Below are 27,643 nucleotides of genomic sequence, written 5' to 3' on the forward strand. Positions count from 1 at the left end.
TCATATCTTGCTTTGTCCCACTACAAGAAACATGCAAAGTTGGATCCCAACAAAACAATACAAAGTGTTCAATAGCACCATTTATTGGTAAAAGTAATGATTACCCAATTATGACAGATTATAAAATTAGTGTATCTACAAATCAGATACATCTCAGATGTCACTGAATGATTTAAAATATTGATATATTTCTGTCATAATAATGCTGAAATAATATACATGTATATGTTAGCCACATTATAAGGTTCACATCTCAAGAACTATGTTTTTATTAGTTATAACCATGAAGGTTAAAAATGTTTTCAAAAGTGATGCTGCAATAAATAAGATTACATGATACCTTAATTATGTTTATGACGTTACAATCGCATTGCCATTTATTGTATAGAGCATTTCACAATCAATTTCAATCTCTAGGTAGCTTAAACTCCTGTTGAAACATTTTTTTTCTAGCTAGCTTATTTGAATGTAGTATCAATTTTGGAAATTTACTCCAAAGTAATTTAATAAATAACTTTTATGTTTTTAAGGTTTCTTAGATATTTTTCAAATGAAAAAAATAAAAACAACACTTAATATTTTTGTTGACTGTACTTGTCATGTTTAGTAGACTACAGAATGAAATACTGTAAATTGGTTGTGTTCATGATCTTATGTTATTGTTAAACACTAAATGCTTATGTTTGCTTGAATCACTATATTATAAACTAAACTAGGTGCTCCGCAGGGCGCAGCTTTATACGACCCCAGTGGTTGAACCCTGAATAGTTGGGGCAAATTTGGTCACAATATTCAAGCTTGATTCTGTCTGAATTTGGATTGTGATCAAATTTTTGACATAATATAGGTTTTTGTCACAAAATTAATGTGGTCAAAGATCTAACAAATCCATTGCACAATACTGTGCAATTGAAGATTTCTTCTTGAAACTTCTTTGAAAAAAAAGGAAGCCCTTCAAAAAATGGTTAACAAAAAATCCCCCAAACTTTTTGAACCCCCCTTGGAGCAATAACCCTTAAACTCAATCCCATGCTTTCCATTGCAGTATTGAACCTTGTAGTACAATTTCAGAGAGATCCATACCCTTAAACACAAGTTATTGTCATGATTGTTTGGAAACTAGAATCATGCTTCTTTTTGGCCCTTTTTTGGCCCCTAATTCCTACATATTTTGGGCAATTAACCCAAAACTTAATCCCAGCCTCCCCTTTGTTATATGGTACATTGTGGTACAATTTCAGAGAGATTCATACAATTACACATAAGTTATTGTCTTGAAACTAGAAAAAAGCTTGTTTTTACCCCTTTTTTGCCCTTAATTCCTAAACTTTGGCTCCATAACCCCTAAAATGAATCCAAACCTTCTACTTGTGGTTTTAAACATTGCGGTATGATTTTAGAGCAATTGAAATACTTCTACACAAGTTATTATCCTGAAACTAGAAAAATGCTTGTTTTGGGCCCCTAATTCCTAATCAGTTGGGACCATCATCCCCAAAATCAATCCCAACCTTCCTTTTGAGGTATTGAACTTTCTGAAAAAAATTTCATGAAGATCTATTTACTTAAACTAAAGTTATTATCCGGAAACCAATGTGTCTTTGGACGACGACGACGCAGACCACGACATCATACCAATATACTATCCCAAAATTTTTTTGGGGTTGTATAAAAATGAGTCCATAAAATCAGCTTGGAGAACGGACCTCATTTCATAATACTTTAGGAGAAAACATGTTTGTAGGTTATAAACAATTCAGTATAGCTCACGAAATTTTGTTTTTTTGTAAAACAGCCATTGATAATTACTTAACACAACCTAAGACATAAACTAAAACTTGTTTAATCAAGTTGATGAGACACACAATTCTATTTCAATTATTTTATAAGATCTTTGTATTATGTGAAGAGAAACTGATAAGATAACTGTTCTACTACATTTGTAACTGGTTCAACTTGATATGAAAATGAATGAAAGATTCATACATGCAAATAAAAATTAAAAAAATGTCTAATACAAAATCAGACAAATTGTACATAACATTATATCACAGAAATATAAACAACCTTTTTCTACACAAACTTTTGGTTTTTCTACAGCTCCAAGAAAACTCAATTTACATCCATAATAGCACTGTTTGTTTTAAACAAAATGTAACATGAGCTACGTTTCAATAATTTAAACCCTTTCTTTTTTAGTGAAAAGTAATAAATATGCCAAACAATTTGGAAGCCCAACAAACCTTAAAGGTATGAAGCTTTGTTAAAAATATAAAGAAATCTTATATGTAGTTGCTTAGACAAATGTATTGCTGACAGATCTAAGGTAGGACTGACTCATTTGGAACAGAGTTAGTATAACATCAAAATGAGAATTATAATCAGTTTGGTTTGTATAGAGTACCATTTTGGCAGATTATAATTTTATCTTGTCAATCATTTATTATCAAATGTCAATAAAACATCTGACTGGATATTAACTATGACTACTATTTAAAAGATGTGGGGTTAACAACAATGGCGCAGCATTACATTGTAGATGCAAGTTACAAAATCTAAACAAAACATATATTACTCAGAATTATGATAGCATAATGTCCAGTGGGAGGTTACTCGGAAGTAGAAGAAAGAATGTTAATCATCTTGTACACAACTTTGTGTTCTGTATTTATTTGCTTCATCAAGGTTTCCTTTAATTTAATAATACCTGCTGTGTTCCTACCTCAATTATGAATTTCTTTTCTTCATACAACAGTTTTATGGATGACCTTAGATGGAATTTTAAAATATCAAGAATCTAAAATTAATACTATAAATCAGAAGAGCATAAGTTAAAGAACAAAATAAGCTAAAAATGTTGATAGGTTATGGAGCTACTGTCCAAGATGTTTGAGTTTTAAAAAATGGCGGGAAAAGGCTGACTCTAGCTTTTATCTTATATTTGCATTAATATTATTTGGGTCTCAAATCAAAAGAACCTGCTTAAATTTTGGTAATGTACCTTTTATGGGCTATTGAAGTCCTATTTGAAAAGAAAAATGGGTGTTATAGTGCAAAATATTTTACCCTGTATCGTAGGTAAAAAAAAACATGGAGTCTGAACATCTGACACAAATTCCTAAACCTCACCTAAAACATCCTTCAGAATCAATTGTACAGATCTATACCTATTGATATGCATACAAAGCACTTAGTAATATCAAATATAACATATAATATAAATAAACACAGAAAAAGAGTCAAAAACACAGAAATATCAGTAAAATGACTAAAATGCAGAATTTAATGCAAAAACACAGTTAAAATTACACATTTATCATTCATAAATGCTTTCTCTTTATCTATATAATAGATAGTCTTTTTCACAAACACTTATTGCACTTTTATATTCAATCTATTTATATAATGAACAACCTTCACATTAATCAACTTTTAATCAAATGCTGCAATCACTTCTCTCCTATGAATCAATGGAATATGATTTGTATCAATTAATGCTCGATGTTACACTTTTCTACTAAGTTTTTAGTATTACCTCTTCGTTGTAGATGTCGCAGCTACTTGCAACTAATTTTTTCAGAAGTATGCAGTTCTCAAAAAATGATCAGTTATACAAAAAATGTATTTTTCTTATTGACCTCCTCTATTATTAGTTACACCTACTTCATATTCAAAACTTTATAAATGATATTTGTCTGGTCTGCCTTTGAAAAGGTTTTTTTAAAAGCTGCCTCTTGTTACAGTATAAACTAATGTTGGACTGTATTAATAAAACTGAAACTATGTATATATTCTTCCACATCTTTCCATTTTTTTCTTTCTATTTCACATTGGCTTCTACTTCTTATCAGGTCAATCATTTGACAGATATTTTAAAGCTTTCAGTCCATGCTTCAGTGATAAATCTCGTTTGAATTCAGCTTTCAGCAATTTAAGACATCTGCAATTAAAAGCATAACAAAGTTTCAGCATTGTGTAGGTATATAACTTATAAATAACATTTATATAAATACAATATAAAGATAGAAAAATTTCCAGATACCCAAACTAATTTGTTGCACATTTTGAAAACTTTGCTTTTCATCAGTGAGGCTCTAAATAAAACCTTCAAAATAGGCATGTAATTCAACTTTCTTAGTTAGTCACTATTCTGTAAGTCTGAAGTTTCTGCACTTTTTCTATCTCTGTCTAAGTTATGATATTCGCTTTGCAAAAAAATTACATTTTTTTTCAAATTATCATGATTTTTCTGGATACCTTAGATAAGGGCCAGTGGTAACTCTTGTTTGCCAGTTTCTTCAAAAACTTTTGAGAGCACTACAACCTTTTAATATATTTTTTTAAATATTTTTTTTATTCATTTTTATTGATTGTACCACTATGTCTATGTTCTATTCGTAGTCATAATTGCTATGTTTGTTGATAGGCAAAAACTTCAGATTTTGTTTTAATTCTAAACTTAATCCTTATTGTGGGTTAATGCATTTTAAATTGCCAATTCAGTTATAATCTGTCACTTACCTTCTGTAGTTAGAACTTGATCTAAATTTAGCAATGTCAAAACTAGGAGCATGAGGCATGTGGATCATAAAAGCATTCGGTAAGACATAATACTCATATCTGTAAAAACAAATATATTTTTTAAGTCTCTAGAGCTTTTTTGTTCCTTCATTTCCAAACAAAATTAGGAAAACATAACTACAGCAATCAGGAAAAAAAACGGGAAAATTCAAAGTTATTGATTTGGTCTCAAGAAATTGTGCACCTATATATATAGCTAGCTAATTTGTCTTGCACCGGACAGATGATGAAACCGTACATGCATATGCAATAGTAAATAATGTATTTATTTATAAAATTGGTTCTCAACATAAAAACAGCCTAATAAACAACTTTGAGGTCAGAGGTTAAGGTCACATGAAGGTGCTGATTCATGATGATATAAGACACTTAAAATAGTGCACCTTATCACTGTTCATGTCAAAATATAGAAAAGTTTGGCTTTAACAAGGTTGTATGAGAATCAAAAGAAAAAGAAATACTACTTAAACCTAGTAACAAATCATTTTTGTAGAGCGAATCTTGGATTTTTTAGGATGGAATTCCTTTACAACATACCCTAAAACATCTAACTCCATTATATGTGAGACTTTGTTCCATCCAAACCCAACAAATCTTTGGTCAAATTTTGGAATGTCTTTACCAACAACTATATAAGGTTCAAAATCATGGTTCCATTCCACCTGTAATTATAACAAGAGATAATACTACAACATAATTAATATCTGTAATTCATTATTTCATAAAACTGGAATATTGAAGAATTTTCATAAAATAATCATTTATAGTAAAAATACATAATAGACTGACATTATGATATAGAAAAATTATTTCTACATTGACCAGTTATATTACCTTGTAAGGTTGTGTAGAAATCCTCCATTTGGCATAATTAGTCTGTGCATGTCCTTTTGGCCACACATGAAATCTATAAAATAAAAAGTAAATTACATGAAACCAGATGCTCCGCAGGGTGCAGCTTTATACGACCGCAGAGGTCGAACCCTGAACAGTTTAGGCATGTATGGACACAACATTTAAGCTTGATACAGCTCTGAATTTGGATTGTGATTAAATAGTTAACACAACATAGGTTTCTGACACAGAATGAATGTGGTCTAAGAACTTAAACTTAAAAACCTAAAATCTTAAAAATTTTAAATTGGACATTTACCTATTATATATGGTCCAACATCCAAAATCTAAATACATGGTTAGATTCAGCATATCATAGAACCCCAAGAATTCAATTTTTGATGAAATCAAATAATGTTCAATTTTAGACCCTTTAGACCTCAATGAGGACCAATTTGATAACTGGGCCCAAATACTAAAAATCTAAATACATAGTTGGATTCAGCATATTGAAGAACCCCATATATTCAATTTTTGTTGAAATCAAACAAAGTTTAAATTTTTACCCTTTGGACATTAATGTTGGGACTAAAACTCCCAAAATCAATCTCAGCCTTCCTTTTGTGGTCATAGACCTTATGTTAAAATTTCATAGATTTCTTTTTACTTATACTAAATTTATTGTGCGAAACCCAAGAAAAATGCTTATTTTGGCCCTTGTTGGCCCCTAATTCCTAAACTGTTGGGACCAAAACACCCAAAATCAATCCCAATCTTCCTTTTATGGTCATAAACCTTGTGTTTAAATTTCATAGATTTCTATTAACTTTTACTAAAGTTAGAGTGCGAAAATCAAATGTCATCAGACGACGACAACGACAACGACGAGGACGCCAACGTGATACCAATATACATGTACAACCAAAAAATCTCGACGGCTCAACAAAAATGAGGAAAAAAATATTCCTCTTGATGCTACTATATCTTTTGATTATAAGAAGCTTCTGTCCAATTTTGGTAAAAATCCAGGATAGATTATGAATATAATAAATGTTTAAAAAACTTTAAATGCAGAGTGTAAGTAATGTTAACAGGAAGAAAACCTGAGTCCATTTATGAGTAAAATACAGATAAACAGGAACAAAGTTTTAACAAAACTTCCTTCTAGATACTACTTAGCTTTTGATCATAAACAAGCTCCTGTCCAAGTTTGGTACAAATCCAGGATAGTTTAAGAAAATTATTTAAATTTTTAAAACATTAAACACAGATTGAATGTAAGTCCATTTAATGTAAAATACGGAAAAACAGGATTTTTTTAAAAATTTACTTCTGGATACTATCTTATGATCATAAACAAGCTTCTGTCCAAGTTTGGTAGAAATCCAGGATAGATCAAGAAAGTTATTAAAATTTCAAAAACTTAAACCACAGAGTGAATATTTGTGGATGACGCCGCTGACGTCAACCATTCGACTACAGAAAGTAAGATCACTATGTCTCACTTTTTCAACAAAAATCGAAGGCTCAACAAAAATGAAAATCTGTAACACCTTTTAAATTGTAAAATATTCATCCTTCAAAAGTTCTTAATATTTCAATAATTGGATGGCATAATAGCACTGTATATAATTCAGAGACTTCATTAATATCAAAAATAGCAGGCCCAATACATGAGGCTTCAAGTAAAATTATCTAATCAAATATATTTAATTTATCTGAATTTTTAGGTTCAAATAAATTCATTTGATCTTTGAACTCTAATAATAATTCTCTAATTGTCATCATGGAGTGGACTTATGAGCATTTATCATTTTAGTATTAAATGTTGTGCAGGTGATCATTGGTCTCTGGCTATAAAACCTTCTTTTCCATATCATGAACAAACAAGAATGTGTCCCAAGTACATGGATGCCCAATTCACACTATTATTTTCCATGTTCAGTGGACTGAGAAAATGGGATAAAATTTCTACTTTGGGATTAAAATTAGAAAGATTTTATAATAGGGAACATGTTTACTAAGTTTCAAGTTGATTGGACTTCAGCTTCATCAAAAACTACCTTGACTAAAAACTTAAACCTGAAACTTGCGCTATCATTTTCTATGTTCAGTGAACCATGAAATTGAGACAAAAATTCTAATTTGGCATTAAAATTGGAAAGATCATATCATAGGAAACATGTTTACTGAGTTTCGAGTTCATTGGACTTCAACTTCATCAAAGCCTACCTTGACCAAAAACTTTAACCTGAAGCGGGACAAACGGGCAAACGTACGAACAGATGAACAAACCAACGAACTAACAAAAGGACGTTCAGACCAAAAAACATAATGGCCATAAATGGGGCATAAATACTATTTAACCCCAGGTATCTATTAGCAGAACAATGTACATTCTCTGTAATACCACTGTTACCTGGTAATTATGTGTTGGCGTTAATGGCTAATGTGTGTGTGGACTTACCTAAATGTGAAAAGATCACCCATGTCTAGCTGTGTCAGTAATTCTGCTTTAGATTTAGGGAAGTCTATTCTGTATCTTTGTGTTTCAAATGCTGGAACAATTAATGCCTGTAAACAAAATCAAATTCTTGAATATGTTAAGAATATCAAACTTTTAAACAATTAATGCATTTATAAAACATCACGTATTGGAATAATTGAATGCCTGTGTAGGATATATAATGCAGATACAATAAAAGACTGCAAATTAAGATACAATGTTAAAAAAATATAAAATCTTAAAACAATTTAAAGAAAAAATGCTGGAATAATTATAAAATGCCAGTAAAAAACATTTAATTTAAAATCTTTAAACAATAAAATGCATATCAAGTGCTGGAAAAAAATTTAAAAATGTAAAGAACATTGAATAATGGAACAATTTGAAACTGCTTGAACAATAAAAGCATGTAAGTAACATCAATTGATGGAATAATTAAAGACCATTACAATCAAATTATTAAACAACAAAACCATGTAGACAAGAGAATGCTTCAACATTAATGAATAATATAAAAGTCCCATTGTCAACACATCATTTCTAATTTTGACTTTAAGCAGAAGACAGGCCAAATATTGAACTTTTATTTCGAAAATGCCTTGTAATAACAGATAGTTCAGAACTTGGACTTCAAAGACAATATAATAGTTTTGGTGTGTATTGTGAATTAGATGAAATTAAATATCCACAAACATGCATGTTTTCCTTCATCCAAGTAAATTGGTATCCAAGAAAATAAATGAACCCACAGTAGTATACAAACTAGAACTTACTTTTTTGCTGTTTTCCATATCCATCAATGGTAAAGCCTTCTTTAAATATTCATACAATCCATGCATGGGTAGGAAATCCACATCTGACAGGAACACATATGGTGTATTGACTTGTTTTAAAGCTACATTACGTAAATAGTTTACTGGGTAATATTGCTGTAACAAAAATATAATATTAAAATTACATAAGAAGTATTAAACACAGGCAAGAGTTGTGAACTGCATAAATCAATTTAACTTACTAAATATTTATAAGTCAGTCAATAGTCAGGATTAAATTCATGGTTGTATTTGTTTATATTTCAATGTTATTGACCAATAAGGAATTTTTGTAAAGGAAATCCTGGGTAATTACTGCTAAATTTATTTGTGAGTTGTTCAAGGTCTGTAAGGTTTAAAACTAATTACATAGTATAGATACTTAATGACGATATACTGACCTCTAGACAATTCTTTTATGTTTGTTTGTTGTGGGTTAGAAATACTGTCAAATGATTTTTATAAAAATATGAGAAAATTATAAAATGGAAACTTAAGTAATCCTAGAAACAGAAATATATTCTAGCTTTTTTTGCATCAAGTCAGATGAAACTAAAACAACAAATCTAAAATCCTTCAATTTCAAAAAGAACTTTATTTTTCCACTCCAACCAAGAACAATGTACAATATTTGTGAAATCCATAAAATAACATTGGAATTATTGTGTTACACAGAAAGTGTAGACTTTTGGCACACAGGTCACTATTTGACAATGGCCATAAGTTGATGGTGATCTTACCCCATCCCTATAAACTACATGATATCCTATATTCTTTCTCTGCATCAATACTTCTGATTCCTGAGCATAACGTAAGAATTGTTGAGCCTCTGCGTCAGACATGTGAAGAGCTAGACTGATAGGACCTTCCCAATGTCTACAGATTGTCTCTAACATCTGAAGCCTGTCCATACTTAGTTGTGCCACTAATGTCACATCCCATTCTGTTGGTTGGTAATCATAGTCAAGGTAATACAAATGTGTACGGTGTACAAGTATACGCTCTCTACGAAAATCATAACACTCATCATCTTCATTCAAAGCACTCAACTGTAAAATAAAACTTGTTTAAACTTAGTTCATAAAAATCAAAGTTGTTGTAAGCAAAGACGGGTAAAGATTGTATTAATTTATCAGTGGGAAGTAAAATTAAATATTGTATTGAATAAATCATTGGTTGTAGTTACTTTAACTAAAAATTCTGGACAATGGGAGATAACTCCAATTTTTAAAGATGACTTAAACAATGACATCGTTTATATTTTTAGAACAGATATTAGATTCCTGCACCTTGCAAAAGTTGTAGTTTTCTTGACAGATGTAACATTGTGTTATGACTTGAATATCTTAATAGCTATTACATTGATAAAATTCTGGCAATGTTCATTGATAGCATGTATAGAATGTTAAGATCAATGCACTATCTTTTGTGTATCAAAAAAGGTAGTGATAAGCCTTGGAAGATTTAGATATCAAGTCAGTAACATAGGGTTTTGATTGCATTTCAATATATAAAGCAGACTTTCTAATATTTCATCTGACTATTATCATTTAAAATTGCTCATTAAAGTAGATAATTAGGTGGGAGTGTCTTAAGACACTTTAAATTTCATTCCATGATGCATAAAATTTTACTTATTTAATCACTTTCTATTAAAATGCTAATCATCAGATATGTTACCTGTTGTTCAATAGGGTTTTCTTGAGTGTTGTCACATCCAAACAATTCACGTCTCAATAGATTAGCATCATACTCCAGGAATGTAAGATATAAGTTGTGAAAAAATTCTAAATGTTTAATTTTGACTTTTAATTTCTTTGGTGAATTCCAGTGGATTATCTAAAAGAAAACATAAATAGGTTTTATCGATATAATTAATTAGTAAGAAATTATTCTTGCCTGAGAATATTACCTCAATGGAGAGTTATATGTAATGAAATATCTTTGTAATTATTTGGTCATGAATATCTTATGATAAGTTCAGAAAACAAAATATAACAATTCCAATGTAAAAGTCATTCATTCAAATTTAACTAAACTTTTAATATTGCATGCAAGTATTATCTTTTAATTGTGCCTTACCTTGAGATCCGAGATTTCACTGTAACATTGTTCACTACGAGTGTTATCACTTAGTTGTACATTCCACTGACATGGTAACTGATACAGCAAATAGGGATGAAGTTTTAAAACTGTATTAAATATGTCCTGAAAATAACAATTGGTTTCAATTAAGACATGGTTTAGAACACAAAATATGGATAATCAAATTTCTAAGCAACAATTGTCCTTTATATGTATTGCAATTGCTGCATTTTTGAAAAATGTAGTTCATTGTAGATCATTGGCGCTATATATTAATACTGCTTTTGCCCCAAATTACAGGTCAATTATAATTGGAACCATTTCAATATAATTTTTATCCTGAATACAAGGCTAAAAATCAGGGGTCATTCTATAGCTTACAATAAAGCATGAGGTTTATACATTGTTGAAGGCCATACAGTGACCTATAGCTGATAACCTTCTACATCGTTTGGTCTCAGATGCAGAGTGGTCTCATTGGCCATCATACTACATTCTCGTATTTTTATATTGTATGTTGAAAAACAAGAACAAATGGATCTTATCGATGTACCCTATCATCAAATATAGATATATTATTTATACTAATGAAGTTATAATGGTGAAAATAAAATTTATAATTTTGGTGATACTGTTATTCAGAAATTATTGTGTGCATTTATTATTACAATTTTGTCATCTTTGACTAAAATACAATTTTGATTTTTGTGATAATGTGAAAAAGATTGTTTTATTAGCATAAAAAAATTCTAAATACGACTTTAAATTATTGCGATTATAACCCTGTTGCATTTTTTACAATAATAAACACATTGCAATAATTTCTAAGTTTTCAGAAATGAAAAATGGAATGCCAATTGCACTTAAGCAAGGCACAGCTAAGAGAGTTAATTTCATAATTTTTTTCTACAGTTATATTACTTAAGTTACATCTTCAAATGATTATACCCTCTATTTTAAATACATGTACATAAAATACTGTCTTTTTTCAAATATTATTCGAGCAACCCTCATGTAAAACAAACTATGAGGAAAATTTGCTGTAATTAATTTTTATAACCAGTATTCATCTCAGAAATTTTATTCAAACTTCATGTATTGTCAGCAAGTAGCAGATCTTCATTTTTTTCCCCTCTTCTCATTTGTTGATAAATATCAACATGAAAACATGAATATGCTTGCACACTTACCCATTGCGTGTTCAGTTAAAATTAACACAAAATTTGGGCAAAATCCTTATTTGGCATTAAATAATTTTAAAATTGTTACTACTTTCTAGTGTCATGGTAAAATGGAAACTTAAAGCTGATATAGGAAAGAGACAAAGACTAAAACATAATGACCTAAAACCACTATGTACCGGTGTGTATGTACTTTGAAATAAGCCACAGACTCCTACTTTTCTTATATTACCTGATCTGCTAATGAAGTATATAACATGGTTTGTAATTCTTCTTGTGCTATTTTATTCCATAATTCCATCCATCCCATATCACGTAACTTTTGTAAATCAAGTAAGATAACTCCAGTATTGAAACCTCTACCCTGAAACATGTCAATGTATGGTCTTGTTATCTAATCGCCCTTATATTTAGGGGCGATATCTTTTTGCGCCAAAAAGTAACTCATTTGCGCCACAACTTAATTGCGCCAATACCTCTTTTGCGCCACCTAATTTTCAAAACTATAGGTATCATTTGCGCCAATACAATAATCATCTAATTGCGCCAATTTTATATTTTTTAATTTATATATAACAACTAAATGATTGACTAGGTACCAACAGCAAAAAAATTCTCTGACATTGTACACTGAAATTTCAAATTAGCCTCGCATCCTAATAAAATAATACTGCTTGCTGGATCGTTACACAATACAAACTCATCATCTTTGTTTGTAACAATACCAATATCATCCAATAATTCTGCTCGATTTTTAAATTAAGCCGGACGCAGTTTTCTTCTCTCTCTATACACAGACTGACACACATATTTTAAATCTTTCTTTTCTAAATTCTCTTCTTCAATTTTGAAGATCTCTGAATTTATTATTTTTGAAGGTGGCTCTGACAACACATTGGTTGCTTTTCTTTTACACGCAGTTCTGAAAAATTGACGTTCTAATTTCTGGACACTGATAATGAAAATATTATATTTCTTTTTAAAAATGAAAATATGGTATTTTATACTGCCAAAATCTGCTATGAAATTTTAATAAAGCGAAAATGTATTTTATACTCGTGACAGTTGACTTGTATTTGCATTATAATTTTAAGAAAAATTGTTTTATAGTCTCTCAAAACTCTTTATAGAGTGGCTCTTGTTAACTTGTATTTCAAAAAGCTGTATATTTTATATGTAACAAGTGGCGAGACTTTAATAAAGTATTTGTCTTGTCTTGTCTTGATTTAGGTAAAACATATTAACAGGTAAATGTGGCGCAATTCCATTTCATTTATTGGCGCAATTAATACCATCAAAATAAAAGAGAGTGGCGCAATTAATACCTTTTCAAAACTGCAATTGGCGCAAATTGATTCTGCCCATATTTAGATACATTAAGAGCAATATTCAGAGAAATTAACAAAGACCTAATAGGGAATAATAACTTTCATAGTCAAATCAGTTTTACAACCTGAAATGTATTCTCTGTGACCTGTGTTGATAATATCAATGAATATGCACTTTATATTATTTCTCCTCAATCTTTATTTGAACTTTACTTTATATACCTTTTTTTGTTAAAATTGATGGCCATTTGTCTTTTCAAAATATATCCCTTTCAGAAGTTCATTTTAGTACTTTTCTTAAAACTGTGATTTTTCTTATAAAAACATGTATACTGAAAATCATGATGACATATTTTACATGTATGTTCAAGCATATTTTCGTATATTTGGCATATATTAATTAAAACTAATCCACACAAAATATATAATCTGTACCAGAGCTCGCCATGGTCTGTGATTCTTCCAAAGTTTACCTAGGTACCAGTCACTTTGGTTTTCTACCAATCCTATTGCCTAAAATAAACAGGATCAACATTCATAATTCATAGCTTAATATCAACCTGACAATAAATAGTAAGAATATATTATCTCAAATACACAATAAAAAAAATTGTCAAAAATAAAACTTGTTATCCTTAAGCTCCTTATATTATTTATTGAAGTTACATTTTTTTTACTATTTGTTCATGTCAGAATATCTATTTTAACTGCACTCTTTCAAGTAGATTTACTGGTCAACTTGTTTTACATAGTAATAAAAATAGAAAATGTTGGATATATATGTAGAAGGTAACAATTAACCTTAATAAATTATCTGAGTTTTCTATTGGTTTTTTTTTTTTTTTGCATTACTTAAACTTGTGTTTTCTCTTGTTCAGATTAGGGTGTATTTTTATTGTTCATTTTTTTTCAAATATCAATCTCTTGTCTGTTCCTTCTTTGATAAAGGCTGTTATAACCATTATCATATAGATTTGAATGTACAACTGCATTATTTTCATTTAGACTTGGAAAACCATTGTACTTCTGTTCACTTAAAGCTTTACCTTGGAACATTTCATTTATTCGATTCCCTTATTTTCAATGACCTTATTTACTATTTTTCATTGTTTAACGGTATGGAAATATTGTAATTTGGTTAAACAAACAAAAAAATTAGAATAAAAATATTGTAGTTAAAGATTTGCCTTCAACAATTGGCGATATGACATTTACAAATAATTTCACTGGGAATGTAATCCCATAAATAACAGTAATTTTGAAGTAGGTGTTTTTCTTTCTATAGTGTTGTCTATTGAATATTAGTAATAAAAATAAGTGACATAAATATATAAATTGCATAAGAATTACATGTATACAAACAATAATAAATATTAACCTTCTTGCCCTTTAGAATGCTGAATATCTTCCACAGTTCAGCAATATCTGTAGCAAATGTCACATCTGTATCTAATACTATAACCTAGTGAAATGAATAAAACATTTTCCTTTTAATTATAATATGTCAAAACAGAAAAACTTTCCACTGCATCGACCAATAATAGTTGTTTAGTAAGCATCATTTTATCAAATGGCCCAAGTTTATGGCAATAATTTTCAAGCCCATGACTCAAAGTTGGTGCAACTTACAATCCAAAATTTATTAATCTAATTTTTAATAGGGAAGTGTTAAGCATAAACAATTAATGTTGCAATGAAGTAGAATCAATACAATATGTATCATGTGTATGGTTACATCAATTTCACTAGAAACCTGTTAGTTTTCCTTCACATAAATAACCATTGTTTAAATTTTGCTAGCTAATTAAAACTAACAAAATTTGGCATTGCATGAAGGACATCTGACACGCCAGATTCATTAAACATTTTTTGTTGGTCAAAAATCCAACAAATCATGTTTTGATTGTAAATTTTAAAGGATCTTTTTTTTGTCTATTATTAAAGTTTTACCTCAAATAAGGTGATCATATAAATAAATTTATAGGTAATCTTTGACAAAGTATGATCATTTTGAATTTCTTAATACCTACCTTGGTGAGATTTTGTGGTAAAGTTTTTGGTAATGTTAACTTCATCAAACCAAATACTCCTGAGTAATGTTTATTGGATATCCATACTACATCCTCCTACAATACAACATGCACACATATATGTTTTAAAACTAAAAAAAATCACAATTAGACTATATGTCAGCTCAAAACTCAGATCATGATTAAATAAACTCAGAAAATGCTGAAATAAACTCAGAAAATGCTGAAATAAACTCAGAAAATGCTGAAATAAACTCAGAAAATGCTTAAATAAGTTATCATTATCTGTATTCTTACTTTAAAAAAACACAGCATAATTATCTTTTTATTTCACAGCATATACATGATATAAGAAAATATAAATTAGAATTACCTGTACTTTGTCTGTTGAGTAAAAACTGAAATTTACTGAAATTAAGAAAAATTGTGTTTTCAATGAAACTCATTTTATGAAATACTTAAATACAATGAATTGACAGCAACCAGACTTAAATACAAGAGATTGACAGCAACCAGAATTAAATACAAAAGATTAACAGCAACCAGATGTTTTTCATGAATATGATATTTGCTAATCTAAACCCTCAAATAGGATCAAACATAAAAAAGAAATGAATACTTGTACGGTTCATTAATGGAAAGGTCAAAATCAGTATCACTTTTCTCTACTAAAAGGTCTACAAATCAACAACGCTGAAAGCTTAAAAATGGTGAAAATCATTAATAGTGCTTTTCTTTCACATGTTTCAGGCAGTGTATGGATGCCAGATGGAAAAATAGTTTAATTGGTTCTTATCCTGAATATGCATGGATATTTGCCACAATTAAAACACCTTAACTAATACCAAATCATTTTTCCTATGTACATGTACAAAATCACTGTTCTTTTTGCACCCATATGACTGTGCACTCTCCCCAACTAATTATGTTCCTTCAGTTTTCTAAACTGATGACTTTCAGCCAGAGCTCATACCAATGTAAAAGAAGGATAAATGTGTGTGAAAAGATATGGCTCTTTATAGACAAAGGAGTAGGTTCAGTAAGACCCCATTTTGGCCCCAAAATATAGAAGTTTTGCAAAATTGTGAAAATGTAATCCTTTAGCTATTTATTGGAAAGTAAAATGCTTCTGCTACACAAATATGGTCTGTTTTTGACAATACAATGCACATATATCGGGTACTAACATCATTAAGTCATGCTAAATTACTGAAATCTTCACAATTTTAGCATTTTGGTTTAAATTTTAGACGGTTTCCGTCTCAAATGAAAGTGGCTGCATTCGTGTTCATGCATAATATTGAAATGTAAGTTATATTTAATGATAATACATGACATATATAAAGGTTGAGGATGAACACGGATGTTTCACATTCATTTTTGACAAAAACCATCTGAAAAATTACGATTTTTTGCATATTTGATAGATTTTTCATATTTTTGCTTGAATCGGAGGGTTTTTAATGACTTAATCAGCTAAAATCTTTCACATACTAATTGAATCAATTGAAATAGACACTTAAGTGTTTAAAAAGTGTCCAAAATCTTTCGTTAGATGAACCTGAAATTTGAGGCCAAAATCAGCCCTTACCGGACCTACTCCTTTTGTAATTTTTGTTCAGAGATTTTTTTTTATGGATAAATGTATTCCTGTAATATACTTTTTCCTGTGTCACAGAAATAATTTCAAGTTATCAGATTCAATTAAGTTCAAGCGGATGAATAACATTTTGACAAAATTTTACCCTAATAAGGACTAAAATCCTTACAAATTACTCATATAAATAAATGTAAATACCTTCAGGAACATTCCATGTTTCAAACAGCTGTGTCAAAATAAGTTCTGCTATATGATCTGATATAAAGTGGAAGTGGAGAGGGTTCTTTCTGTAGAACAATACACTTTTAATTAATGTGACAACACTCCTTGTGGCACTGTGTCCAGCACAAACAATGGCTATGTGTATTACCTGTAACGAATAATATCAAAGTTTCGTTGCTGATATTTCTACTCAATCTACATTATTATTTTTAGAAAGGACATAAGGAATGAAGATTATCAACTGTCCTGTACAAATCTTTCGTACAAAGTTTTATTGCATTCATATATTTTAGTGGAAAATTATTGTGTATCACACTTCCCAATTTTATATTTCTTATTCGCATTTTGATATTTCTTGTTCAGAGTTTACCTATCTAAATAGTTTTTATTGCCCACCTACCTCACACTTGGGTATTTCCAGTTCAGCGTTAAGACATCTTATTAAAGTTTTATTGCCATTATATGTTGTACCATTCTGTACAGCAATACTCATCTGTAGGCCCATTAGTTTATTTCTTGTTTTACTGTTATATTAAAAAGATACAATTATAGATGAAACTTATGAAAGATAAAAAAAAAAAAAAAGCTACAATTGTTTGCACCTATCCTAAGTCAGGAATCTGATGTTCAGTAGTTGTTATTTGTTGATGTGGTTAAAACATGTTTCTCTATTCTCATTTTGCATATATATTAGACCATTGGTTTTCCCATTTGAATGGTTTTACATTTGTATTTTTTTAGGCCCTTTATGGCTTGTCTGTTTGGCGTGAGCCAAGGCTCCGTGTATATCTATTGAATTATACGTGTACTATGGTAGCAAGATGCATAGATTTAAAGTATATAAATTACAATGAATTAATTAGTTTTTATCCTCAAAAAACAAGAATTTTTAATTATCAAACATTTAATTTGGTATAAAATGTAGTTTATTCATATTTTGAACAGAACACATAAACATGACATATTAACATGATTAACGTTTAGAAGAAAGAGGTTAGTTAGTGTTTGTGTTTAAAATTTGACAACAATACACATGAAAAATTTGTTTCATATTTTGCTTGTCAGATCATTTTATAGCCAACCATAGGGTATGGGTTTTTCTCATTGTTTAAGGCAGTACATTTGCTTATAATTACATACATTCACTTCATTTGAACTTTGGTGGATAGTTGTCTCATACATGTATGGCATAGGCAGTTTTATTTTTATATTGTTCAAATTAACCTATTTGTGCAAGATTATAGGATTCATTGTACATGTAAGGTCCTTATTATCATTTGTACCTCAGTTGCTTCCTGAGGACTTTGTTTTCTTGATCTGCTTCTTTCAATCTCTGTGCAAGTCTGGACTCCAAAATTTGCCCAGCTTGACCGTCATATTTTGGGATTTCTATAATAAAAATGAAAATAATAAATATGTATCATTAAGAATTTGCATTGATGTATTAGTGTTCTATGTTCACTTCATAAGTCTTCTGAAAAATTGACCTTTTGAGTAATTTATATTCATATTTGAATTTTACAGTAAATGTATTCAATTGATAAATATGTCAATATGTTTTACCTACATTTTACATGATACACAATCATCATGATCATTACATTCCAGATCATTAGTTTATGACCAAATTTATTCATTTCAATATATAACTGTAGTTGTATACTTTTCCTAGTTTTTTTATATACCATGTTGAAAATAATCAGGCAGCGGACACAAATGAGAGATGAAGAAATCTAAAATTTATGAATAGCAAACATTTTGCGTTTGGGAAACATTTTGATACATGTAATGGCAATTTGTACAAAATCTATTATTTGTCTTTCTAATTCACTCTACAGATAACATTGATAATTACCATCAGTAGTTAAAGCTAAGTAAACCAAAATACATGTTGGAAATGCTCCTATTATCACTAACACAGCCAAAGTCTGCTTTCTCATTCTTATCAGCATAGTGATAACCCATGGTCTCTCTCACTACATTGCATACTATTCTGAAAAATGAAGAAATAAAAATATGAAGCTTTATTAATCTTCTCCATGTTTTCTGGTCTAGATATTTCCATACTTTCATCACTTTAGAAAAAGTGAAGAAAAAAAATACAACAAACTAATGTTTCATTCTTTGGGAAGAAAACATTGTCATGATTATTGTCAGTGATTGTATCTTCAGCCTTTTCATCAGCATTCAGAGGAATTCAATAAACAAATAACTTTGCAGAATAACCTAAACAAGTTATGTCTTGTATGTTGAAATATTCTTAAATAATTGCTTTTGTAAATTGTAAATATCATTGACATGTCCATCTTGTTCATTCAAACAGATTGAAAATGAAGTCAGGCGCGTAGCTCCCTATACGCTAACACGCAGTTGCGTGCACATCGATTCGGCATGCAAAAAAAAAAATGGCAAAATAAAAATTTATAGATTGAATGTTAAAGGAAACACCTATTTTGTCACTTTTTAAATTGATGAAATATCATTAAATAACGGCATTTGGTTTCAAAATAAAAGTGTTATTGGAGATTGTGACAAAATCGGACAGTAACTTGTAAAAGATACAAGTTACTGTCCGATTTTGTTATAATCTCCAATAACACTTTTATTCGTATATTAAAGTTGTTGCAGTTAAAAAGCTCGTAATTGGATCTCGGGTCCAGGTTGGCGGTCCGACGCCTATTGGTTACTGCCTGCTCCTGACCTACCTCCCGGTTTTTCGCCCTTGGTGCTCTTGATTGAGTGTCTCGGGTGGCCGGAACGTTTACTTTGAAAAAATTAGAGTGTTCAAAGCAGGCAATATCGCCTGAATAATGGTGCATGGAATAATGGAATAGGACCTCGGTTCTATTTTGCTGGTTTTCGGAGCTCGAGGTAATGATTAAGAGGGACTGACGGGGGCATTCGTATTACGGTGTTAGAGGTGAAATTCTTGGATCGCCGTAAGACGAACTACTGCGAAAGCATTTGCCAAGCATGTTTTCATTAGTCAAGAACGAAAGTCAGAGGTTCGAAGACGATCAGATACCGTCGTAGCTCTGACCATAAACGATGCCAACTAGCGATCCGCCAGAGTTGCTTCAATGACTCGGCAGGCAGCACTCAGTCTATGTAGTTTTTGGAGCACATTTTACAGTTTACGGTTCATCAGTTTGGAATGAAATGTACCAATCGGCATTAGAATTATCAGAACCCTTCGATATCGTTGAAAATATGCCGAGGCGATGTGGTCGACAGACTACCAGAGCCAATCATCCTGCAAACACGCCAAAACAGTATTGGAAAGTCTCATTATTTTTTGCGTATGTTGAAAACAAATGTACGATCAACAATGAACGACGACAGTTACTAGCATTACTGCATATTCATCGGCATTTCAGTGTGAATATTGACAGTTAAAGTAATAGAGAAGTTTGTTTCTGCCTAGACACGAAAAGCAGATTTTGGACAATTTTGAGTAAATTCTGTATCATAAATATGTGAATTTTAATGTGCGTATTGTTATGCGTTTACTTTTCTGCATTGGCTAGAGGTATAGGGGGAGGGTTGAGATCTCACAAACATGTTTAACCCGCCGCATTTTTGCGCCTGTCCCAAGTCAGGAGCCTCTGGCCTTTGTTAGTCTTGTATCATTTTAACTTTTAGTTTCTTGTGTACAATTTGGAATTTAGTATGGCGTTCATTATCACTAAACTAGTATACATTTGTTTAGGGGCCAGCTGAAGGACACCTCCGGGTGCGGGAATTTCTCGTTGCATTGAAGACCTGTTGGTGACCTTCTGCTGTTGTCTGCTCTGTGGTCGGGTTGTTGTCTCTTTGGCACATTCCCAATTTCCATTCTCAATTTTGTTGTTTATGTATTACTCTATTCAGAAGATTTATTAATAGTTTTACATTCATAATTTTTTTATAAGTCCTATCTACAGATAACTCCTCTTTTAACCGTCCTATGACCGAAAACCGAAAAAGAAAACATTTTTCTGCATAAAAAGGTCCCAAAAATTTTTCGCCTCGCTCCGCTCGGCAGAATTTGCTTGCACATGGTTTCTATCTAGCTACGCCCCTGGAAGTATAACATGTATAATAGAGTTTTCTCAAACAAAATAATGTGTCATGCTTGTTGAAGTAATATTTGGACATTTTTTATTCAGAAACCTTTCACAAGTTAAAATTTTGAACTTAATTTGATTTTGATGGATAAAGATTACATTAATTTATAAATGTGTTTTAAACATTCAACATGTGTGTACCATTGATGATCAATTAACAATTTACTTTATTAGCATGATTAGCATGTTTTCTTTTTCTTTTTTTCTTTGTTATAGATTATTAATAGATAAATAAGCTTTTAATTACTATTAAATGAATGAACTGCCCTGGTTGACCTGAGGTAATTTGAGGAAAACATGATATTGGACATTTAGACCTAACATGCCTAAAGACCTTTGCTTTGTGACATCATTCATTTTCTTTTACGAAAAATGCATTAATTTGATAATTATGTTCATATGTACATGTAAAGCAAAATTTTGTCATCTGCACCAAGACAATCATAAAAATATTTCATAACTACAATATATGTACCATAAAATATTGTCCATATCTATGAAAAAAATTCCAGAGAAGGACACAGTTTCATTGTGAAATTTGGTTTTTATATAGACAATATTTCACAGATTAATACTTAGTAAAATGTATGAAATTTTGTCCTGTTAAAGGGAGGTAATATTTCATTGTATTGAGACAATATTTCATAGACAGATTATCATGAATTTTGTATCATGAAGGAGAGGTTACAACATATATATGAATTTGGATAATGATCAATGATGATATCATTAAAATAGTTTATTTGATTGATAATAACAAATAAACACAAATTAATAATAGATGCAGGTATAAACAGAACAGTATTTTTGCTCATCGATGGATGGCAAGGATACAAAACACTTTTCGAATATCACCGTCATAAAGTTGTAACGTAGGGCATTTCTGAAAATCAGAACAGTTTTCAGAAGAAAGGCAAATTCATTTTGTTTACAAAATATTGAAATGTATTCTAAATGTTTTGACAAGAAAAAGTGATGTCACAAAAACCCCTTGTATTAAGTTGTAATTCATGAAGATAAACTTGAAAAAGTACTGCATACTTGCTTTACAAAATAATTTCAGTAATATAAATCTAACCAGATGCTCCACAGGGTGCAGCTTTATACGACCGCAGAGGTCGAACCCTGAACGGTTGGGTCAAGTATGGACACAACATTCAAGCTGGATACAGCTCTGAATTTGGATTGTGATTAAATACTTGACACAGCATAGGTTTCTGACACAGAATGAATGTTGTCTAATGAACTCAAATTTTTTTTTTGCTTTTGAGCAATTCACTATGCTGTTAAATATTAATCCTCTCAAAAAAAAATGTTTGAAGAAATTTTCTTTTTAATTTATCTGAACTGAGAAAAATTGAACCCCCCCTCCCCCAATTTTTTTGTTCACCTCCCCCTTCCCCTTATTCCAAAAATGATCTCAATTCAAATTTCTAATGGAGTTTACAACAATAACTACTCATTTAAATACATCATAAAGTATTTAAATAAAAAATGTCATACAGCCATGGTTAAAATTAATATTAATTAATAGTAACTTCTAAAAAAATAAATGGGGAATATGTCCAAAGGGACACAGATGATGCCTCTGCTAGCATATAATGTTATAAAGGGACATAGCTCAAGAACTGTAAAAGTGAAGCTGCCAAAAATTGAACTTAAAACTTGTAAAGGAGCATAACCCTAGAATAATAATCAAAGTGCTTGTAATCACTAAATGGTAAAGATTGCTTTAATTTATCAGTTGGTAGTAAAAGTGAATATTGCACTGTATATTGTATATATAGCATTGATTTAAGTTGATTCAGCTATTATTCTTGACAAAGAAAGATAACTCCAATTTTCAAAGATTTCATAAAGCATTGGTTTAAGTTGTCATAACTTCATCTTTAACTTACATTTTTAACAGAATAATAGATACAAGTACATTTCCCTGTGTTTTAAAGAATGCAAGAGTAACCCCTGTTTTTAAAGCTGGTGAAAAATTCATGGCAACAAATTATAGACCAATTTCTGTACTTCCAGTTTTATCAAAACTTTTAGAAAAGCATGTTTCAAAACATTTGTTTGACTATCTTAAAAGATTAGATCTTTTACACCCAGCACAGTCTGGGTTTCGACAAGAACACTCTTGCCAAACTGCCCTTATCAATATCATAGATAAATGGATACAGGATATGAATGATGGTAATATCAACTTAGCAGTCCTGTTGGATTTTAAGAAAGCTTTTGATGTAGTAGATCATGATATCCTCTGTAAAAAACTTGAAATTTATGGATTTGATAATACTGCTGTTTCTTTTTTTCAATCGTATTTGAATGAAAGAACTCAACAAGTACAAATTGGTAATGCTCATTCTGAAAAACTTCATATCAAGTATGGTGTTCCCCAAGGCTCCATATTAGGCCCCCTTCTGTTTATATTATACATCAACGACCTTCCTATTTATATGAAAAATTGTTGCACTGATTTATATGCCGATGATTCAACCTTACATCTTTCTGGTAATTGTTATCAAACTCTTCAGTCAAAGGTACAAGAAGATTTACATGGTGTAGAGGCATGGTGCAATGATAACAATATGTTCATCAATAAAAATAAAACAAAATATATGATTATTGGAACGAAGCAAAGAGCAATGCCACATTACAATGAGAGTTGTTTAACTATTAACAATCAAGTGATACAATCTTCCACATGCGAAAGTCTTTTAGGCATTAAAATTGACCCTTCCCTCACATGGACAACCCAAATTGACTTGATCTGCTCAAAAATATCATCTAGACTATATCTACTATTAAAGATTAAAAAATTTCTAAATCTAGACTGCAGAAAATTATTCTATAATGGTTATATCTTGCCACTTATTGATTATTGTTGTATAGTGTGGAGTAGTTGTAGCAGTGAGGGTTTAAAAAGGATATTAAAATTACAAAAGAGGGCTGCTAGATTAATACTAGAAACAGACCCATTCGCTCCTTCTGCACCCTTATTCAAACACTTAAACTGGATGACAGTTGAACAGAGAATAAAATATCATAAGTTAGTGATGACATTTAAGTGTATTAATAATGATGCCCCATCATATCTTACTAACAAGTTTCATTATGTTTCAGACAGAAATCCGTACCCCTTGAGAAATGCTGTTCAAGGAAACCTCATACTCCCTAAACCAAAAACAGAATTATTCAAAAAATCTTTTATGTATTCTGGACCATACTTGTGGAATAATTTGCCAATACAGTTAAGAAATATTACAAATATTAATTCTTTCAAATACAAAATAGCAGATCATTTATTGAAATCAACCTAACTGTATAAATAATATAAAAAACTGATCATGTCATCATGTTTATTTTTTCATCACATTTTATCAAGTTGTATTGAACATTATTATCACACTTGACTTTTTATGCTAATGTATGTATGCAATGTACTAGTATATGTTTGTGTTTTGTTTGATTTTTCATTACGAGGGCCTCAGGGAAGATTAGTTATATAGCTAACTGTGTAACCCTCTTAAAATAAAGTATTGTTGTTGTTGTTGTTGTTGTTGTTGTTGATTCAAATACCATTCTGGCTAAAGAAAGATAACTCCAATTTATTGTCTTGAAACTACAAAAATTATTGTTTTTGGCCCCTTTTTGGCCCTTTATTCCTAGACTGTTTGCCCCATAACCCTTAAAATATATCCCAACCTTCTACTTATGGTATTAAACAATGGTGTACAATTTCCTAAACCTTAGGGAACATAACCCACAAAATCAATCCCAAACTTCCTTTTTAGGTTATAAACATTGTATTAAAATTTTATTAATTTCTATTTCCAAATGTACTTATACTAATGTTATTATCTGGATACAAATATTTATTTTACAAATATTTATTTATTGGCACACACTCAATTACAATAATTGGCAACGGCCCATACAACTAGTATACTAATAGTAATGATGCAGCAATTAAACAATACTACATAGCATATCATTTTGCACATTTCGAACAATGAAATGTGCAGTTATAAATATCAATATATATAGGTTAATTTGTAAGAATAGACTACTGACATAAGTATATTGTATGTTATACAGTACAATTTTCGCGAAAGCCATCCCAAACTCCATACACCGAGTTTTTTCCTGGTGTGACACCAGGAAACTCCGACATCACTCCCTAAATTCTCGGAGAAATTTGGGAGTATTCCCTCCGACTTCCGCGTAAATCTGTTACCTTTTGTTTATTGTATTAGCGACATCTCTCCCAGTCTGGAGTGACGCGGTGTCACACCAGGTAATTAATTGCCCTAATCCTTCTGATCTATGCCGGCACGCGACAGTCAAGGTATGCCAGATTTCTAATGTAATTAAACAATTGTATTTCCTGTCTATTGATTATCAGTTTATATCTGATTGCTTGAAACAAATGAAAGATTAAAATAAAAATAAAAACGTTGTTAATTCTTTTAATTACTCTGTACATCTAAATCAATTTTTAAAAACAACTATATTTGATTTTGACTTCCATTTTTTATCAGTAAATAACTATTTAATTTACTAAAAGAGATATAATTGTGTAACAATAAATGGAGACTAACGCTGAATAAATTAGGGTAGTTTAAAGAAAAGTGACACGTCTCAAAGTTTTTTATACAAGTAAAAATGAAAATATTATTCACTATCTGTTATGCTAATAAGTAAGCCATTTCCATTTTACAATTACAAAATAAAAGTTTTAAAAAGGAAAAGGTTGTTGTTATTAAATGCTTTCAATTGCATTAAAGTTTTATAAAAAAAAAATCTATACTTGATTATGACCTCGGGTTTTTTTTTATCGGTAATTTATATAACTTACGAAAAGAGACATACTTGCGTGAAAATAAACGGAAATTAACGCTGAAGGTATAAAATGTGAGAAAGAAAGAAAATTACGTGTCTTAAAACTTGTATATGCAAGAAAAAAAGAAAATACTTTTCACCATTCTTTATGCTTAATAAGTCTACAGCATTTTCTCTTCACGATTTGTTAGCTTTACTTTAGGATAAATAATACATTTCGGCTACAACAGGAATACTTCTATAGCTGCATCAACTCGTCGTTGCATAATATTTATTTACGCACAATGAATGTAAACTTTTGTGTTGTATTTAGAACAGTGATCTTTAAATATTTTTAAAGCAATTAATTGCCGTGGGAAGACGATACGCATCTCAGTGATCAACAGTGCGTAGTTGAACTTGAACTTGAACTTATTACAAAGGTAATAAATCTGGCTAATCCGATGATGTTGTCACGCGTCATTAATTTTCAGTACATCCGATGGGCAATAAACCAATAAACAGCCACGCGGTGTTGGGAGAGAATCTTTGGAGGAAATTGGGAGTATAATCCCTGATTCGCCGTGTCACACCGCTACACTCGGAAATCCGTGATTAGAGTTTGCGATTACATACTCTCTGGGCGTACTGTAGCTTTATAAGTACATTTTTCCTTAATTCAAATGATTGATTAATAAAAGATGATATTAATCAAAGTGTTTTTCTACACTTGTTATTAAGTAATAGTTTGATATATTCATCCTCAGTTTTAGATTGTTTGTCATAATTTTTAAATTTGGACAATTTTGATATAAGAACATTTCTTTGTGATTCATATAATCACAGGAGGTTGAAATCCTATCAATGAGGGTCTATAAATATGTCAACTCGACTATCACAGTAGAGCTTCTCTTCGCTTCTCTCTACGAGAGAAGCTCTACTGTGATAGTCGAGTTGACATAATTATAGACCCTCATTGATAGGATTTCAACCTCCTGTGATATAATATTGCACAAAAATTTTGTGCAATGCAAGATAAAATGTTTTTCGTCTTCTATATGTATTGCATATGTAATTTTGTCCCTTAGATTATTACACATAAACAAATGTGAAACTTGTACTGATGCTACAGAAGGGAAATGGTATAGAGAATTAATATTTTAGAACCTAGAAAATGTTTCGCTCGAACTGTCGAATAACAAAATCAAAAATTTCAAATGTGATTCATTTTGCAAAAAAAAACGTATAAAGAAGAACTTTGCAGATACAAATATATTCTACTGTACATAGTGGCTTCAATTTTGTAGGATTAGATTACAGTTTCAATACCTTTATAAAACCTATGTGTTCATTATGAAAAATTATAGATAACTTTTTTTCAATGTATTTTCAACTGGACCTTCTTTCTGAGATTTATGGCAAAGGAGAAGGAAAACAACAAACAGGTAACCAGTAAAAAGAAAATCACCAATCACCAAAAAAAAAGACGAAACGGTTATAGTTTTTTACCGTCTATAAACACAGCTGTCATTCTCTTTTATAG

General features: G+C 30.4%; 1 protein-coding gene across 2 annotated transcripts; it reads right to left on the reverse strand.

Annotated features, from left to right (window-relative positions):
- Positions 1-67: 67 nt before the first annotated feature.
- On the reverse strand, positions 68-27,543 carry LOC139481337 (xylosyl- and glucuronyltransferase LARGE2s-like). Of its 2 annotated transcripts, XR_011654597.1 has the most exons (20): positions 27,430-27,543; positions 19,035-19,172; positions 18,463-18,568; positions 17,580-17,703; positions 17,156-17,327; positions 15,731-15,765; positions 15,358-15,453; positions 14,706-14,789; positions 13,763-13,840; positions 12,232-12,363; positions 10,816-10,941; positions 10,414-10,572; positions 9,474-9,782; positions 8,695-8,850; positions 7,883-7,989; positions 5,416-5,488; positions 5,119-5,243; positions 4,522-4,620; positions 1,707-3,940; positions 68-712 (listed from the first exon to the last, which is right to left on the reverse strand). XR_011654597.1 is itself a non-coding variant. In XM_071264580.1 (19 exons), exons 2-19 carry the CDS (start codon positions 19,129-19,131, stop codon positions 3,853-3,855), a joined length of 2,166 nt encoding a protein of 721 aa, XP_071120681.1. In that variant the 5' UTR covers positions 19,132-19,172; positions 27,430-27,543; the 3' UTR covers positions 68-3,852. The 2 variants fall into 2 exon arrangements, 1 of the variants encoding a protein (XP_071120681.1); XM_071264580.1 differs by having other exon boundaries at positions 68-3,940.
- Between the last annotated feature and the right edge of the window lie 100 nt (positions 27,544-27,643).

Source organism: Mytilus edulis, chromosome 7, assembly GCF_963676685.1.
Source record: "Mytilus edulis chromosome 7, xbMytEdul2.2, whole genome shotgun sequence".
In the NCBI taxonomy this organism is placed as follows: domain Eukaryota; kingdom Metazoa; phylum Mollusca; class Bivalvia; order Mytilida; family Mytilidae; genus Mytilus; species Mytilus edulis.